Consider the following 14,763-nt stretch of genomic DNA (forward strand, 5'->3'; position numbering starts at 1 on the left):
AAGTCACAGAAAAAGCTGGAGCAGCCTGAACTTATTTTCCTTTAGGGCTGACTGCATTAACACACTTACTGAAGGATGTGACAGTAATGATCCAGTCAGTACTTATCAGGACAAAATTAGTCATGATACACAATCCCAGTGGTTTAAAAGTAAGGAGCTCCAATTCTAACAACAGTCCTAGCAATGCCCTGGTTTAAAGTCCGAGTGAAATCTGTGTATGTAACCCTCCAAAACAGCTTAGTACTAAAAAAAAAAAAAAAAAAAAAAATCTGAACCAAACCCAACTTTTACTGTTCAATGTTCATATATTAATATGTTCAGATATTCAAACCCTCTGTACAGTTCTGAAGGATTGATCATGAGGAAATCTATTGAGAAAGGTAAAAAAAACACCAAACAGTAAATTGGAAACTGTAGGGTGGTGGGTTTTTTTTTTTTTCCAAAGTTCTAATAATGCAGAAGCTGCATAATAATCTCCCTGTGAACCATAAACATAATAAAAGCTGAGGCCATTTCTAACATAATCTCTATCAGCAAGATGCCAGCGCTTTTCCAGATTTCCTAACGGGTCCCTGCTAATTCCATGCCAAAACTAGCAGTGGATTTCTTCCTTTTAATCTCCCCTAATGCCTTATTCGATTATTGTCACTGCTCTCCGACCGCGCACCGTCCCTTCAAACCCTAATTCCCCCACTGGAACGGTCAGATGAGGCTGAACGGCGGTGGCGAATCCAAAGGACACGCACGGCCACAGACACCCCCCCGCCCCGGGCAGAGGGCGGCCGAGGACCACGGGGAAGGGGGTGAGCCAGCCGGGCTCTCCGATATCCTCACCGGGCGGAGCCCCTGGCCAAGAGGGGAAGGAAGGATGAGCACGGACACTTGCTCCAGCTGACGGGTCTGAGGGCACCTGAGCGTCCTCGGACATACCTGAGGCATGGCTCTGCTCATCGCCTGGGTATGCGTCGTTGTGAGGTGAGTGAGCTTCCCCCTCTCCGTCCCCAGCCCCGCCGACCCCCAAAGGCTCCCTCAGGCCCCGCCGCAGCCCGGAGGAGCAGGCGAGGGGGTCCGGGCCCTCTTCCCTCCTCTCTTCTCCCCTGCGGGCCGGTTCCTCGACAGGCGCGAGTTTGGCGGGAGGGCTGAGGCGAGGGGACGGGGCGCGAGCCCGGCGCGAGGGCCGAGGCGAGGGGCTGACGGCGGGACTCGCCCCTCCTTGCAGCATAGGGCAGGCGGTGGCGGGCCAGAGCGACGGGGGGGACCTCTACTCGGAAAACATCACTCGGATCCTCGACAAGCTGTTGGACGGCTACGACAACAGGCTCCGGCCGGGATTTGGAGGTAGAGGGAAGCTCCCGTCCCCTCGGGGAGCCGGAGAGCGCGCGGCTCGGTGGGGGAGGGCGAGCGGGAGCTCTCCGGCTCCCGGTGGAGGGGGTCGCCCGAGCGGGCGCGGGGAGGAGGGTCCCGTCCCGGACCCGGCAGGAGGGAGGCGCTGAAACCCGAGAGGCTGGCGGCAAAGGAGGAAAGTTTCCCGTGCCCCGCATGCCCCCAGCCCGCCGGCCCTTGCGGGGCGGCCCCGGTGCTGCGCTCGCACCGCGGCCCCGAGAGGCCCCGCTGCCGGGAGCCGCGCCCGCCAGCCCCGGCCCGCTCCGCTCCCAGCTCGTCTCCGCGTTCCGCAGGCGCCGTGACAGAAGTCAAAACGGACATCTACGTGACCAGCTTTGGCCCGGTGTCCGACGTGGAGATGGTAAGGGCCCTGCTTGCCGCCCCTGCTCTTCTTTCCCGGGATTCATTAGGGTGGTATCTGAGTTGACCGTCATTAAAGCAGATTACGAGGCTTAATCTTCTTTACAATCTGTAGGGCCCAGCAGAGCAGTCTGGCTGGAGCTGCATATAGCTATTTCCCCAGCCGAGTCAGCCAGGACAGCCCGAGGCTGGGCCCAGAGGGCAATGCTAACCTCAGGTGAGGGCATGGAGGGGAGGTTGAAGATGCCTCTTTAACCTCATTATGATTGTAAGCATCCGTGGCCCAACACATAGGTTTGCAGGAAGGCTGCATGGTACGTAACAACCTAACGAGCAGCTGCAGGGAAATGGTGCCATTTCTAAGACAGCTGCCCCTTGTCATGCTGGGTGCCCCCAAATTCAGGTAGCTGCAGACTTGGGTGAACTTGTCAATTACAGCAGCAGCCCCAGGAAAATGTTAAGCCATCAGAGGATGGCATTGCTGTTCTCATTCTGGAAATTGACTTTGATCGCTATTTTTGCCCTTGTACGCTTCCTCCAATACCTGCTCACCTGAGCCTGCAGTCCATTTTGCAGACAAGGAACTGTGGATCCCAAGATACAACCAAAAGTTTTTCCACCTCTCTTCATCAGTCAGTCTAAGAGAAGGCATAACTTTGCCGCCTTATACATTTGCCTCCAGCCAAGGTTTAGCTCCTTTTCCTAAGCAACTTCTGTAGAGAACTCCTTTCTGAAGGCTTGTGAGAATATTACTAAGAATCCTTAAGAAAAATATCTTAGAATAATATTAATTTGACACCATAATCCTACTGTGATGTGACTTACTCACATCAGCCCTTTCTTTGATCTGGACAGGTTGGATAGATGGGCCGAGACCAACGGCATGAGGTTCAACACGAACAAGTGCCAGGTCTTACACTTCGGCCACAACAACCCCATGCAGCGCTACAGGCTGGGGGAAGAGCGGTTAGAAAGCGCCCGGTGGAAAGAGACCTGGGGTTGCTGATCGACAGCCGGCTAAACATGAGCCAGCAGTGTGCCCAGGTGGCCAAGAAGGCCAATGGCATCCTGGCCTCTATTAGGAATAGTGTAGCCAGCCGGTCTAGGGAAGTGATCGTCCCTCTGTACTCGGCACTGGTGAGGCCGCACCTTGAATACTGTGTCCAGTTCTGGGCCCTGCACTTCAAGAAAGATGTTGAGGTGTTGGAGCGAGTCCAGAGGAGGGCGACCAAGCTGGTGAAGGGTCTGGAGGGTCTGACCTATGAGGAACGGCTGAGGGAGCTGGGGTTGTTTAGCCTGGAGAAGAGGAGGCTCAGAGGTGACCTTATTGCAGTCTACAATTACCTGAAGGGAGGTTGTAGTGGAGTGGGAGTTGGCCTCTTCTCCCAGGCAACTAGTGATAGGACAAGAGGACATAGCCTCAAGCTTTGCCAAGGGAGGTTCAGGTTGGACATTAGGAAGCATTTCTTCTCAGAAAGGGTCATTAGACATTGGAATGGGCTGCCGAGGGAGGTGGTGGAGTCACCATCTCTGGATGTGTTTAAGAAGAGACTGGACATGGCATTTAGTGCCATGGTCTAGTTGACATGGTGGTGTCAGGGCAATGGTTGGACTCGATGATCCCAGAGGTCTCTTCCAGCCTGATTGATTCTGTGATTCTGTGATTTGGGAATATCCAAAGTAAGCTGCAGAAGAGGCACTGAGCATGTCTTTTTGTTCCTGGCAATTAAACATTGATAGTTTGTTTTTGCACTTTGAAAGGATACTAAATTAGACGTTTGTATTTCCTCAGACCTCAGTCACTTTGAATTAAATTATTATCTCTGAGAGGAGAATGATTTTTTTTTTCCTTTACTCATATGAAATTATCTCTTCACTGGTTAATTTGTAACTATTCTTTAAATAAGAAGAAAATAGGATATTTTTTTCATAGACTACTTTTTTTTTAGTAACTACTTAATGGTAATAGGATTAAGTGTTTAAGGAGTAAATGAAATGCCATTGACATGTGTTAGGTTCTTTCATGGAGTTACCGTATACACAGCAACTTGGGACTGCTGGCCCCCACACATAAATCACCCACCTGTTTATTTTCCATAGGAATACACAATGGATGTCTTCTTTCGGCAGACATGGACTGATGAGAGGTTAAAGTTTAGTGGGCCAACTGAAATTTTGAGATTGAACAATTTAATGGTCAGTAAAATTTGGACACCAGACACATTTTTTAGAAATGGAAAAAAATCAATTGCTCATAATATGACAACTCCTAACAAACTTTTCAGAATTATGCAGAATGGAACTATTCTTTACACAATGAGGTGAGAGCCTATTTTGCTTTTGGTTGACCTTTTTTTGATTCTTTCAGCAGTATTCCTGCATACCATTTTTTTTCATTGTCATTTACTATAATGTATTCTAGACTAACCATTAATGCTGATTGTCCTATGCGGTTGGTGAACTTCCCTATGGATGGACATGCTTGTCCATTGAAGTTTGGAAGCTGTAAGTTTTTCTGCATTTTTCAGTTTTTTTATAGTAATACATTTGGTCTACATGTATGTGAGAAGATCAGAAGTGAGATCTTAGGACACTACTTAATGACATAGCTGAAATTTTTTTTATTTTTTTTTTAATTATATTTTTATTATTCCCCTCCCTGGAAGTGTTTAAGGTCAGGTTGTATGGGGCCTTGAGCAACCTGGTCTAGTGGAAAGGTGTCCCTGCCCATGGCAGGGGAGTTGGAACTAGATGATCTTTAAGGTCCCTTCCAACCCAAACCGTCCTATTGTATATTTTTTTATACTAGAATCTTACTTTCTCCTCTGAGACTCAGACCATTCATAAGCACATGGATTTATTCACTGAAGGGTGAATGTTGAAGCATATTTTATTGTTTATTATTCTTACACAGGTAGTAGTCAAAGTGGGTCCTTCGACAAGTCATAAAATCTGTCGTACGTTTATTATATTATTTCTAGTTTTGCAAAATGAAAATATTTAATCAATGTATGTGTTTTATAGCAAATTAAGAAAAAAAACTAGTGCCTATCAGGTCCCACCTCAACCTTTCTCTTATTTTTGATTTTTTTGCATTTTGTTGTTAATGAGGTTAGGAACTTGCTGGAGCAGGATGCATGTTTCTATGGGTATTTGAGCCACAAAAGGGAGCATGCTACTTATTTTTTCAATTGCTTATAAATTATGCAATTAATAATAGTAATTTTTCCCTCTTTAACTCAGATGCTTATCCAAAAAGTGAAATAATTTATACATGGAAAAAAGGACCCCTGCATTCAGTAGAAATTCCACAAGAGTCTTCCAGTCTCCTCCAGTATGACCTCATAGGACAAACTGTATCTAGTGAAACAATTAAATCTAACACAGGTAAGATGTAGCCATGTGTGAACCACTGACATTATAAAACACATCTTGAAAATAAATTACAGGCGTTTTTTTCCAGATAGCATTGAATTAGATTAATTATCTTTTGCTATTTTAAAAACGAAAATCCTTGGAAAGAATCTAACCATTGTCTCTTAAAAGATAGCTTTTCAATACAGTCCCTTTAAGCATACAATTTTTCATGCAATTCTTAAGAATTCCCCCTGCCTCACCACCCCAGTAAAAACAATACATAAAATGAATATTATTCTCCTCTGTTTCCATAAGGTCACTTTCCCTTTTTTTAATCAGCTTATTTTTATTATGCACTAGGAGGCCTGTAAGTGCTTTCGTCAGAACATAGTATGTTGGGTTTAAGCCAATAATGTTTACTCATATGTTGCCAAAATAATGCTGACATGCTTGTCTCTTAACAGGTGAATACGTAATCATGACAGTTTATTTCCACTTGCAAAGGAAGATGGGCTACTTCATGATACAGATATATACTCCATGCATTATGACAGTCATTCTTTCTCAGGTGTCTTTCTGGATTAACAAGGAGTCTGTTCCAGCTAGAACAGTTTTTGGTATGCTGCATAAGGGTCTTTGAACAGCTCAGCATCGCATATACCATTTATTCATTACTTTCATTGCTTGTTTGTTTTAGGCGAATATTCACTTCAGCTGCTCTATTTCCATCTTCAAAGGAAAATAGGCTACTATCTCATTCAGACATACATTCCATGCATCATGACTGTAGTCCTGTCTCAAGTTGTGTTTTGGATCAACAAAGAATCTATTCCAGCAAGAACCGTGGCTGGTATTTGTGTTTGTTCTTTTATCATTCACTTCATTCACTGTATTGAATCCATTGCATCAAACAGTTACTGTAATCCAGTGGGAATTGGAAAAGACAGCTAGTAGATTTCAGTGAACAAAAGTAAATACTAAAATTAAACCAAATAATATTCCATCTGCCCACGAGGGTCAAAATTCTTTACTCAGAATGTTTGGTTAGCCAGACTTATTTGTGATGTTTTTCGTCCCCTCAATATTTCTTTGTATGCAGGAAGGGACAATTTCAGAGTAAATGTCAACCTCTCCATTTTTTAAATAGGAACTTTCCTATTGATTTATTCTCTTGTGAAATCAATGTGAGTTAAAGGTTTAAAAAAACCACATGGGATGGGATTAATCTCATCTGACATAAGGTTCTTCATCTAGCATTCATTCTGAAGTGCTCTCTTCCCCTTGTCTACAATGATATCTAGACAACTAGCAAGAACTTTAGACGGATAAAGTTAGGTGAGATGAATCCCATCCCTAACACAGGTTGGAGTTGTAATGTGAAGGGTGTGTCCATATTGCATGGCAGGGCCCTTTTTTCTTTCCAGTGGTTTGAATTAATGCTCCCAAAGCTGTGAGTTTTGTCTCCTTAAGTTTTAGTGTGTGGTCTGCTATTAATTTGACACACAGCCCCCACTTCAACATTGATAGGCTCTGAAACTGCACTCATTGTTAAGGGGTAAGCTTTCACTGACTGAATTGTGTTTCTAGAAAAATAATCATAAAAATACTAAGCAAAAATAATAAAACTTGTCAAAAACTTCATGAATCCACTGCCCATACATATGAATTTGCAACCCTCTCTATTTTCTCTTAACCCAGTACTTCTATACAAAAAAATCCCTTTGTAAGACTTGTCTTCAGTAACAAAAAGGCTACAGAATTTGTATAATTTGATTTCAGTCAACTGGCATTTCCTACCTGTGTGGAATGGTATTCATGAAAGCATTGCAAACTTTTAGGAATGCTAAGGGTGAACACAACTTCCTCAGGTGCCTCTGAAGCAAGATCAACACTTCTGTTCTTGAAATCCCCTTTGGGAGCTGGGATGCAGTTTGGCACCATTAAGTACTTACAGGTATTATTTTCTGGCAATTGGGATTTCTTTAAGTGCTTAAAAATATTAAAATATCAGGCAATAGCTTTTCAAGGATATTTATTGCAATTGAAGCATAAAATATATATAGGAGGTTCGTACACCAAATATGATGCTACCTGATTTGGCTTTATATTGCATCTCTGGACAAAACATGTTTTGCTACCTAGTGGGCAGTGGAAGTCAATTCTCTATGCTTGAAATAATGTATAAGTCTTTAGCTGATTCAGTAATAATTACACAGAATAACAACTCTTAGATGTCATACTGAAGAGTAAATATAGAATTAGAAACAGAAAATATTTTAAGAAAATAGTGAAATAGACACCTTTCTCAGTATTGTGGAAAATTAGTCATGTTGGCAGTTTAAAAGAGTATTTCAATGCTTATTCCATTCTTATTTCTCCCAGGCACAGTCTGAATTTATAGTTCTTACTAATTCAAAATCCCATGGATTCTAAATACTTTCATCTAAGGAAAAGAGGGCAAATTCCTTATGACAAAAAAGACTTTCAGGCCCCAGTAAAAAAGAAAAGGTTTAAAATGCAGAAGGTTTAAAATGGAGAAGTCAGTCTCCTTTCTGCATCATATTGCAAATACTTGAATTATAAATTTTCAGTTTTACTTCTAAGTTCCTAAACTGTAAGTTTGAGAGGAGAGAAATTAATAGTAGAAGAATAAGAACAGTGTGCCCAAAACAGTTTCTCAAAACAAATTCATTTAGCAACTCTGTTTACCTCCAAAATGGATGCCAGATATCCTTTGCAGGTAATATTACAATAAATACTCTGAACATTTTGCAAAGATAAATTAATGGTCATAAGCACCTACTCTTTACAGGCCTGCAAGTGAAAAATGGGCGACAGAAATACTTGAAGAGGCACTCCTGCATTTTTTATAATTGTGTCATTGGAAAACAGCAGATTGCTAATACGAAATTCCTTATTTTATGTGGAGCTATGTATGTAGCCATACATATACATATATATGTGTGAAGTTTTATGAAGCATGGCATTATCAGAAACTACTTCGAATAAGAAACATGGTTATTGGAGACCTAATTTTAAGTATGCTCTGACTCTATATAACAATAGCTATTATTTCACATTTTCATGTGCCTTTAATCTTTTTTATTCCTGGCAAAAAGTCCATCTGTTATTTTTCAGAAAGATAGTAGTCAGTTTCTACCTTCCTAGCAGGTCACCCTGGGAATTTTAAATTAATATCTAGTCATTAAACTTTATTTATAATAAAGTCTTCAATAGGAAAAGGTGTTTGGGGTTTTTTGTTGTTTCATTTTTAATAAGAAAAGGTAACATATTTCAGTATTTGCATTACGTAACAGATTCCTCAAAACTTACCAAGAAATGTTCAAAGTGGAAAGACAAGAGTAAACAATAATCAGTTACACAGTTTACCAACTGTAATTTGGCATTCAGTTTGATAAAGTAGTTTTCCACAGTGCAGAGCATTTCATCAATATTCACTCCACATTGAGAGAAGTCTTATCTATATCTGTAATAGAATAGGAGTCCTATTCTTAAGTTTAAATTCCTGCTGCAATAAGTTTTTATTCAGACACAGAATATATCATTTTTATTACTAACTAGCACATGGACAGATTCTAATCTAATCACACATCATATTGAAAAGTTCGTTCTGGACCTCTGAAATTGAAATATATCTCAGCATACTTGTATTCATATTATAAAGTGAGTCTGGCAGATTTGGGAGAAGTAGAGCTCCTACATATTTTTATACCATTTCCTATTTGCATTTTATTAAAACATGTTAAGTAATGACGTTGGGACATAGCTAACGTCAGACAGCTGGCAAGCTACATCATATGAAAGAGTTGCAAAAAACCTGAAAATAATCAAGTCACCCTGTCTTGATGCTGCAGTATGCAATGACACTGCATCCTTTCCACTGAGCATCATTCATAGCATATTGATTCGTCATCACAACATGACGATTATAACATCTTTTACTTTCCCACCTACCCTTTCCCAACTGCAGAAAAGAGCAGAAGAGGGTATTCTCCACATTACTGTCTTTAAATACCTGCAGTTTTCACATTATAGCAGGCATAATTATAAGTAAACATGAGTCACAGAGGCTTATATGTTAACGAATGAGTTTGTTCTTGCACTTTTTGCTTGTATCAGGCATCAGTGGGAAGTGTATTTCCTACATTACTAATGCTGTACACTCCAAAGCAGAAAGAATAAATTCATGAGTTCATGTGAAGAACACTATGGGGCCCATGAGCTACATGACCAGATTTGTTGTGTTAAAATAGACAAGCAGCTCTAAAGAAGTAGCTTTTCTATCATTTCATATTTGTAACTATGGGTGCTTTCAAATCAAGATACTGTTAGTGAATCTTAAAGAACGTATCCAGTGATTAAAGACAACTGCACAGAGGACCAAACTCTTATTACTAGAAATATTTGGATCATAGCCTACCACTGATTTTAATGCAGAATTTGTTTGATTCAGTGAGGGTTCTGTAAGTCACGCTCTGTCTTGTGCAACAACAGGAGAGAGGGTCACTGTTGGGTAATGACAGTATGTTAATCTAGATTTCTGCCAAACGTTCCACTCTTTCATAGTTTGAGTCTGAGTTGTTACACCCGTTTATCACAATTCTATGAAGATGCACCATGTATTATGCAGTTATCTGCTCAATGTATTACGGAGGTTTGTTCAGAGCTTTTAGATGCTGAAGCTAGTATACATGAATTACTTAATACAAAACATTTAGCAGTTTTGTTAGTTAGCTGGTACATAGGATGACAGCTAAAACCAAAGGAGCTGGTGTTTTTTTTAATATATATGAATTTAAGAGCAGCAGGGTTGAAGCAAAATTCTAATGCCCTCATTTTCTTTCTTCTATTTTCAAGGAATCACTACAGTTCTAACAATGACCACTTTAAGCATCAGTGCACGCCATTCTTTGCCCAAGGTGTCCTATGCTACCGCCATGGATTGGTTCATAGCCGTGTGCTTTGCCTTTGTCTTCTCTGCACTTATTGAGTTTGCAGCTGTCAACTACTTTACCAATCTTCAGACTCAGAGAGCAATGAGGAAGGCAGCCAGGGCAGCAGCACTGGCAGCGGCACTATCAGCAGCAACTGTACCGGCAGAGGACGAGATTGTCTCGGTAATTGCTTGCTTTTCTGATAATAAGTATCATATAGGAAGAGACAGCTGAAGTAGTGAATGCAAAACAATATTAAAGTGATCTTAACCTGAAACAGATTGGGTAAACAGATCATGTCATTTTATCAAAGACATTTTCTTATTTCAGAAAATGAAAATACTTCATTTATTCATACTGTTTATTTAAATTTGAGATATGATTTACTAGAGACATGTATATTTGGTAAATATTTAAGTAAAGCCATTAGACTGTTACCCGTAATACTTTTCTTGAGCAATGCTGTAGGCAGTGTGGTTAGGCAGCTGTGGTTCTCTGAGTAAGTCTGCAGAATTTGTAGGACACTGTACAATGGAATGAACATGTGCATTGACCAGATGATTATGGGATCACTGTAGTACACTGGTACATACCATAAGTGGGTCATCTGGAAGAAGAGGAATTAGCCTTTACATAAACTTGGCATCTGTTACTTTCATAAAAATCTGTGTTGGTGGAAGCTTGGGGAAATAACATAAATGTAAAGATTAAGGATATATTTTAGTACATGAAAAAGAGAGGAAGGCTTTCTAGTAGCAAAAAAAGTATGTCAGAATTGCTTGTAAATATTATTCCTTACATCTCGGGCTAAGTAACAAATGCTGTCTCACAACATATGTTAATATATTTGTCACTATAGCCCTCCGGCTTTCAAAGTCAGTTTTACTACCACCACATTTCCCAGGGGCAGGCTGGCAGGGGTGATACTGTTGTGGGTGTCTATTACAGGCCACCGGATCAGGATGAGGAGGGTGATGAGGCCTTCTACAGGCAGCTGAGAGCAGTCTCGCAATTACAGGGCCTGGTTGTCATGGGGGATTTCAACTACCCTGATATTTGCTGGGAGGCCTACTCAGCCAGCCATCCCCAGTCCAGGAGGTTCCTCCAGTGCGTTGATGATAACTTTCTGATGCAAATGGTGGATGAGCCAACTAGGAGAGGAGCGCTGCTGGATCTGATCCTCACTAACAAGGAGGGTCTGGTTGAAGAGGTGAAGGTTGAGGGCAGCCTTGGTTGTAGTGACCATGAGATGGTAGAGTTCAGGATCTCATGTGGCAGGAACAGAATAGCTAGCAGAATCACAACCCTGGACTTCAGGAGGGCCAACTTTGGCCTTTTCAAGCAATTGCTAGGGGAAATCCCACGGGACAGGGTACTAGAAGGTAAGGGGGCCCAAGATAGTTGGTTAGCATTCAAGGACTGCTTCTTCCGAGCTCAAGATCAGAGCATCCCAGCAGGTAGGAAGTCGAGGAAGGGTACCAGGAGACCTGCATGGTTAAACAGGGAACTGCTGGGCAAACTCAAGTGGAAGAAGAGGGTGTACAGATCGTGGAAGGAGGGGCTGGCCACTTGGGAGGAATGTAAGTCTGTTGTCAGAGGATGTAGGGAGGCAACTAGGAAAGCTAAGGCCTCCTTGGAATTAAACCTTGCAAGAGAGGTCAAGGACAACAGAAAGGGCTTCTTCAAATACATTGCAGGTAAAGCCAACACTAGAGGCAATGTAGGCCCACTGATGAATGAGGTGGGGGTCCTGGAGACAGAGGATAAAAAGAAGGCGGAGTTACTGAATGCCTTCTTTGCCTCTGTCTATACTGTTGGAGGCTGTCCTGAGGAGGCCCGGACCCCTGAGGCCTCAGAAGAAGTCAGGATAGAGGAGGAATCTGTCTTGGTTGATGAGGGCTGGGTCAGGGACCAATTAAGCAACCTGGACGTCCACAAATCCATGGGCCCTGATGGGATGCACCCGCGGGTGCTGAGGGAGCTGGCGGAAGTCATTGCTAGGCCACTCTCCATCATCTTTGCTAAGTCGTGGGCAACGGGAGAGGTGCCTGAGGACTGGAGGAAAGCGAATGTCACTCCAGTCTTCAAAAAGGGCAAGAAGGAGGACCCGGGTAACTATAGACCGGTCAGCCTCACCTCCATCCCCGGAAAGGTGATGGAACAACTTGTTCTTGGTGCTGTCTCTAGGCACATCAAGGATAGGGGGATCATTAGGGGCACTCAGCATGGCTTCACCAAGGGGAAGTCATGCTCAACCAACTTGATAGCCTTTTATGAGGATGTAACCAGGTGGATAGATGATGGTAAAGCTGTGGATGTGGTCTATCTCGATTTCAGTAAAGCGTTTGACACGGTCTCCCACAGCATCCTCGCAGCTAAACTGGGGAAGTGTGGTCTGGATGATCGGGTAGTGAGGTGGATTGTGAACTGGCTGAAGGAAAGAAGCCAGAGAGTGGTGGTCAATGGGACAGAGTCCAGTTGGAGGCCTGTGTCTAGAGGAGTCCCGCAAGGGTCGGTTCTGGGACCAGTTCTATTCAATATATTCATTCATGACTTGGATGAGGGATTAGAGTGCGCTGTCAGCAAGTTCGCTGATGACACAAAGCTGGGAGGAGTGGCTGACACACCGGAAGGCTGCGCAGCCATTCAGAGGGACCTGGACAGGCTGGAGAGTTGGGCAGGGAGAAATTTAATGAAATATAACAAGGGCAAGTGTAGAGTCCTGCATCTGGGCAAGAACAACCCCATGTACCAGTACAAGTTGGGGGCAGACCTGTTGGAGAGCAGCGTAGGGGAAAGGGACCTGGGGGTCCTAGTGGACAACAGGATGACCATGAGCCAGCAGTGTGCCCTTGTGGCCAAGAAGGCCAATGGCATCCTGGGGTGTATTAGAAGGGGTGTGGTCAGCAGGTCGAGAGAGGTTCTCCTCCCCCTCTACTCTGCCCTGGTGAGGCCGCATCTGGAATATTGTGTCCAGTTCTGGGCCCCTCAGTTCAAGAAGGACAGGGAACTGCTAGAGAGAGTCCAGCGCAGAGCCACGAAGATGATTAAGGGAGTGGAACATCTCCCTTATGAGGAGAGGCTGAGGGAGCTGGGTCTCTTTAGCTTGGAGAAGAGGAGACTGAGGGGTGACCTCATTAATGTTTATAAATATGTAAAGGGCAAGTGTCAAGAGGATGGAGCCAGGCTCTTCTCAGTGACATCCCTTGACAGGACAAGGGGCAATGGGTGCAAGCTGGAGCACAGGAGGTTCCACTTAAATTTGAGGAAAAACTTCTTTACGGTGAGGGTGACTGAACACTGGAACAGGCTGCCCAGAGAGGTTGTGGAGTCTCCTTCTCTGGAGACATTCAAAACCCGCCTGGACGCGTTCCTGTGTGATATGGTCTAGGCAATCCTGCCCCGGCAGGGGGATTGGACTAGATGATCTTTCGAGGTCCCTTCCAATCCCTAACATTCTGTGATTCTGTGATTTTGAAAGGAATAACAGAATTTGAATGACCTTCTGCAAAACCTTTGAATCTGTAGTTGAATAAGGAAGTCAATCTAAGAGCTACTGAATATCAGGGCAACAACTTACCCACCATGTAGTCATTTTTCCACATTTGCTTATAAACAGCAGTTAAAGTTATACCATGTAGGTACATTCAAACCGTTAAATTCATAATTGATAAATTCCATATAACAGCAAAACCAAAGTTTCATGGCATCTTGCTACTGGTCCTCATTGGAGCTAATCAACAAATATTCTTCAACTGGGCAGCATTGTGTTTGTAAGCCATATTGTATTTTGATTACGATTTTATAAATATTGAAAAAAAAAGTGAAGATATTGTAAGATACAATAGAATAAAGAAATGCATTTTATTTTCACTAAATATATAAATGCAAAAAGAAGCAAATCTTTATACATTTTAACTCAGAACCACAGCTTTTTTGTTTGTTTTACATAAAGAAAATACAAAAGAAAGTGCAAAAACTTTAAAGGGATCTTGGAAGCAAATGTTCACAGAATCTTGCACTGATTTTAAAGAGACAGCAGAAAGGCTGATTTAGTTTTGGCAATATTTGCAATGTTCATATCTACATTTATTTTAACTAGTAAACTTGTATAATTATACTTAAACCTTACAAAAACCATGAGAGGAAAAGGGAGTATGCATTTGCCAATATTTAGGACATACTTCCCCACTCCCCAATATCATATTTGACTGAGAAGTACTCTGGACTGAATGAGCAGAATATTGCAATGGTAAAATAGTGTAAAATAAGAAAAATACTGTTAAGACTGAAGGAACTTTAAAATGTACTAAAGCTTCATTTTTAGTCTTCTGTTGACTTTTTTTTGAGGGCAAGCTATCAGAAAGAAGTTAAAGAGATCACTTGACTTTATATAGCATGAGGAAAATATTTATAGCTGCTACATAATAAAGAGGAGCAACAGCTCTTATCTTTCCTACACACACTTCCTTACTCAAGTTTGAGTTAATCATAAGGAGGTTTCCAAGAAGGAAAAAAAAAAACCACCCCTCCTTTTTTTTCATTGAAGTCCCTGATGAGTGATGTGAAAACAGTTTGTCCTACTCTGCCCATGCTACTGCTGGTGAATTCACAGCAGATGCTACAAAGCTACTGCCATCCTCCCCCCCCCAATCTCTAAAGACAACTGTTTCAAAAAATAACCCTCTGCACATGCCCAGATATACTA

The 14,763-nt window shown here is 42.4% G+C and overlaps 1 protein-coding gene across 1 annotated transcript in view; it reads left to right on the forward strand.

The window, feature by feature from the left end:
• Positions 1 to 792: 792 nt before the first annotated feature.
• Positions 793 to 14,763, forward strand: part of GABRA6 (gamma-aminobutyric acid type A receptor subunit alpha6) — a 29,194-nt gene continuing 15,223 nt past the window's right edge. Inside the window, exons 1-8 of the mRNA XM_068417167.1 lie at positions 793 to 975; positions 1,220 to 1,338; positions 1,677 to 1,744; positions 3,844 to 4,064; positions 4,166 to 4,248; positions 4,987 to 5,130; positions 5,565 to 5,717; positions 9,979 to 10,238. Coding sequence (XP_068273268.1) covers positions 938 to 975; positions 1,220 to 1,338; positions 1,677 to 1,744; positions 3,844 to 4,064; positions 4,166 to 4,248; positions 4,987 to 5,130; positions 5,565 to 5,717; positions 9,979 to 10,238 — 1,086 coding nt within the window. The 5' untranslated portion in view covers positions 793 to 937. The remainder of the gene's footprint in view (positions 976 to 1,219; positions 1,339 to 1,676; positions 1,745 to 3,843; positions 4,065 to 4,165; positions 4,249 to 4,986; positions 5,131 to 5,564; positions 5,718 to 9,978; positions 10,239 to 14,763) is intronic.

The sequence above is a fragment of the Nyctibius grandis genome, chromosome 22 (assembly GCF_013368605.1).
Source record: "Nyctibius grandis isolate bNycGra1 chromosome 22, bNycGra1.pri, whole genome shotgun sequence".
Taxonomy (NCBI): domain Eukaryota; kingdom Metazoa; phylum Chordata; class Aves; order Nyctibiiformes; family Nyctibiidae; genus Nyctibius; species Nyctibius grandis.